This window comes from Lolium rigidum, chromosome 2 (genome assembly GCF_022539505.1).
Source record: "Lolium rigidum isolate FL_2022 chromosome 2, APGP_CSIRO_Lrig_0.1, whole genome shotgun sequence".
Lineage (NCBI taxonomy): Eukaryota > Viridiplantae > Streptophyta > Magnoliopsida > Poales > Poaceae > Lolium > Lolium rigidum.
The window spans coordinates 232,424,388-232,428,149 of record NC_061509.1 but is presented as its reverse complement, the minus strand read 5'-3'; the positions used below and the strand labels follow the sequence as shown (position 1 = coordinate 232,428,149).

General features: G+C 49.8%; 1 protein-coding gene across 1 annotated transcript; it reads left to right on the top strand.

The window, feature by feature from the left end:
• Positions 1-235: 235 nt before the first annotated feature.
• On the top strand, positions 236-837 carry LOC124690649. The gene has a single exon (XM_047224008.1). It carries the CDS (start codon positions 319-321, stop codon positions 835-837), a length of 519 nt encoding a protein of 172 aa, XP_047079964.1. The 5' UTR covers positions 236-318.
• Positions 838-3,762: the final 2,925 nt, after the last annotated feature.

Below are 3,762 nucleotides of genomic sequence, written 5' to 3'. Positions count from 1 at the left end.
TGGACGCTTTGCTTATGTGGGAGAAGGAGAGGAAGAAAAGCAAGCGTGGCAGCCAGTCAGAGAGATCTCTCCTATCCGGCGAACGTTGGAAGGCGGCCCCGCGGTTTCCGGCGCACGTCAGCCAAGCCGCGCCTACCGTTGACCTCACCCAACCCCTACCCACGGCGCCCGCACCCAAACCGCCTCCCAATAAAAACCCGCACGCCACATCCTCGCACGACACGGCGCAGTACACAGCACGAGAGAGACACCAAAAACACCCACATCCGCAATTCGCAGAGAAACCCCAACACAGGTTCGGCCTGCCTCGGCGGCGCGATGATGGACCCCGACCACGGCGGCGGCGCAGACGAGGCGGAGGCGGCCTTCTTCGCGCGCCGGAGCCGCCGCTGCTGCTGCTTCCCCTGCTGGCCCTCCACCTCCTCCTCCTCCTCCTCCCTCTCCCACCAGCGCATCGGCGCCGCCGCGCCCGACGAGGAGAGCTGGTGGCAGGGCGGCGTGGACGCGCTGCTCAAGGTGCGCGAGTGGTCGGAGCTGGCGGCGGGCCCGCGCTGGAAGACCTTCATCCGCCGCTTCGGCCGCAACGGCAACGGCCCCCGCCCGCACACCAACTTCGGCCGCAAGCTCAACTACGACGCGCTCAGCTACGCGCTCAACTTCGACGAGGGCCCCGGCGCCACCCCCGAGCCCGGCGACCACGCCGCCTTCCGCGACTTCTCCTCCCGCTTCGCCGCCCCGCCCGCCTCCGCCAAGTCCTCCATGGACCTCGGCGGCCGCGACGCGCCGACGCTCTTCGCCACGCCGCCCAACGACAACGGGGCCGATCGCCGCAGCTGATCCCCACGTCGGATCGCGCCGGAGGTCCAAAGGGAAAGGTATTATTGCTCGATCGTGATCGTGGTGGTGGTCAAACTTCTGAGCACGGCGAAAAGATGGCTGCCTTTTTTCTTCGATTGGTTCGGCCCGGCGATGGGGATCGTTGCTTCGATTTCTTTCTCATCCCCTTCTGAATTCTGATTGATTGGTTCGTTCACTGTACAAAAAGAAAGCGATTGCTACATGAGTACTGCTATATTGTTACATACTTCATTCGTCAATTCATCACAGTTTTGTCCCCCGATTGATTGATTGATTACGGCTGAGAAATCCCGTGTGTTCGACTATATTCAATGATGAATGGTTGGTGTGAATTACTAGCAATTTGGCATTCCTTGTCCGTGTTCCCGGCCGGAGACTTGCACGACTGGCAAGAAAAGAAGAGCAATTCCAATCCGAATTCTAGAAGCTTTGCGTGTTCCAGCTGTGACTGATTGCGACAGAGGAAAACGGGAGGAGACCTCTGGCCGGAGGCCTTCTGCTTCCAGAGACAGCAAGATGCCTGTCGCGACTGCGCACGTCTTGCAACTGACAGGGCAACCTCGATCTCGTAACGCATGTTCCCACTTTCGCAAGCGTTCTTCCACGGTCGCGATACATGTGAACCATCAATCAATCGCTGTTACTCATGGTCGCGATACATGAGAACATTGATGCGCATTCATCGCGAGAGAACCGTGGTCTTCGGAGAATCGAGGAACGGCCGTGTCGGATTCCAGACAGCCTCCACTGATGTTAACCTCTGACCATCCAGCACCCCCAGCGGAGCCTTTTCTTCCCAACAAACTCGCCCGACAAGAGCGCAATGCTTCTCTGTCGTCTTGAAGCTGATACGGATTGGTCGATACAGGCTGCACGCATACAAAAACATCATCCACTTCTCATGGTTTCTGGCTTTGTGCAAATGCAAGTCGGTGAAGCCACCATCGTGGTTTCCCGGATTTCTGAAAGTATGAAATATGTAAAGCCATGTAACGGTATGAAAACCATATCCGTAAATCTTGACCATATGTATGTACTCCCTCTGGTCTCATTTAATCGACATCCGTGTCCATGCAATGCTCTGTCTGTTTCAATCATGCAGGGAAACAATCCTCGTCTCAAGGCTTTCTTAGGTACTTATAATGCTGTGCTCAGTGCTCGGCCGTCACATTTGGTTAGGACCGAACCTGGCTTTCCAACGATAAACTACATAATAGAAAGCTGTATCATAAAACTCCTAGCTGTAAGAGCAAGTACAATAAGTACTAGTCAGCTGGCTATAAGGATTAAAATAGTATATTATTGCTTAGTTGGAGCAGAGAGAGGAGGAGAGAGAAGTAGAGTGGGCTCTACGCAGCAAGTCACACTACAGACGTGCTCCTAAGCACTTTGTGCGAGTGAAAGGTGGGCCACACATTGATTAAGTACTATATTTTTATAGCTCACTATTGTATATGTTGGCTCTAAGTTAGCTATAGATGACATGGCACTTGGCTTATAGCCAGCAGCTGGCTACACTATTGGAATTGCTCTAATGAGATTGTTAAGAGCAAGTACAATAAGGCTTAGTCAGCAGGCTATAAGGATTTAAATATAATATTTGTGCTTAGTTGGAGGAGAGAGAAGAGGAGAGAGAATGGAGGTGGGCTCTAATGCAAGAGCCAACTCAGCCAGCTCTTGCACGTGCTCCTAGACACTTTGAGAGAGTGGAAGGTGGGCCATCTATTGATAAAGTAGTACATTTCAATAGCCAACTATTATACATGTTAGACTAGTCATAGTGGGAAGTAACATAGAGTAGTAACATGCACATGTTACTACTCTATGTTACTACCTTCATACTCCCTCCGTTCTGAAATAGTCTACATTCTAGCTCTAAAATTTGTTCTGAAATATTCTACATTCTACCTTTTAGTCAACAACAACACTGAAAACGAAGTGGTTTTGCTCTCTTTATTGGTTGTTGCTATTTTTAATGTAGCTTGGATTGGTTGATCACATATCTAAGTAGTACTAATAAATGCAATACTAGTTTGTCTCATTTTTTCTAGAATGTAGAGTAAATCAGAACGGAGGGAGTAGTGGTTAGTAACATCAAAGTAGTATTATATATGTCTCTATTAATTAGTTTATAGACTCATTGTATCTTGGGAAGTGTGATGTTACAGTAACTAGCTATGTTACTCCATCCTCCTCTCTCCTCATTAACTCACTGCCACATAAGCAAATTTGCTGAGTTGGACACTTAGTTACTAGTGAAGTTACTCCCACTATGAGTAGTCTTAGCTATATGTTGGCTATAGATGACATGACATGTTACTTATAGCCAGCAGCTGGCTATACTATTGTATTTGCTCTAAGGAGAACGTCAACGCGAATTCATAGCAAGAACCGTGATTTTGAGAGGGTCACGGACCGCGGTATCAGATTCCAGACACCTTCGACTGATGTTAACCTCTAACCGTCCAGCACCCCCGGGCTTTCCTTCCCAACAAACTCGCCGGACCACACGATCCATTGCTTTTCGTGTTGTCCTGAAACTGCAAAACTGTATCACACACAGATTGGCCGATACAGGCTGGGGTGCAGGCGTACAAGACATCATCCACTCCGCTTCTGATGGTTTCCACGTCGCAAAACGGCGAAGCCACCACCGTGATCTCCTGGATTCCTGGAATAAGAAATATTCTACGCCATTCTAACAATACAAAGACATATATGTAACTCATGATCAGATGAAGTATGCAGTATCTTATCTTCGTCCTGACCCACTTCAGCGATGAGTTCATGCAATGCTCTGTCCATTTGAATGATGCAGAGGAATAATCCTCGTCTCAAAGCTTTGTTAGGTAGTACTTACAATGCTGCGCTGAGTGTTCGGCCATCAGATTTAGTTAGCGCGGA

Coding starts and splice junctions, on each gene's coding strand:
- LOC124690649 (XM_047224008.1), top strand. CDS start 319: ATGATGGACCCCGACCACGGCGGCGGCGCAGACGAGGCGGAGGCGGCC.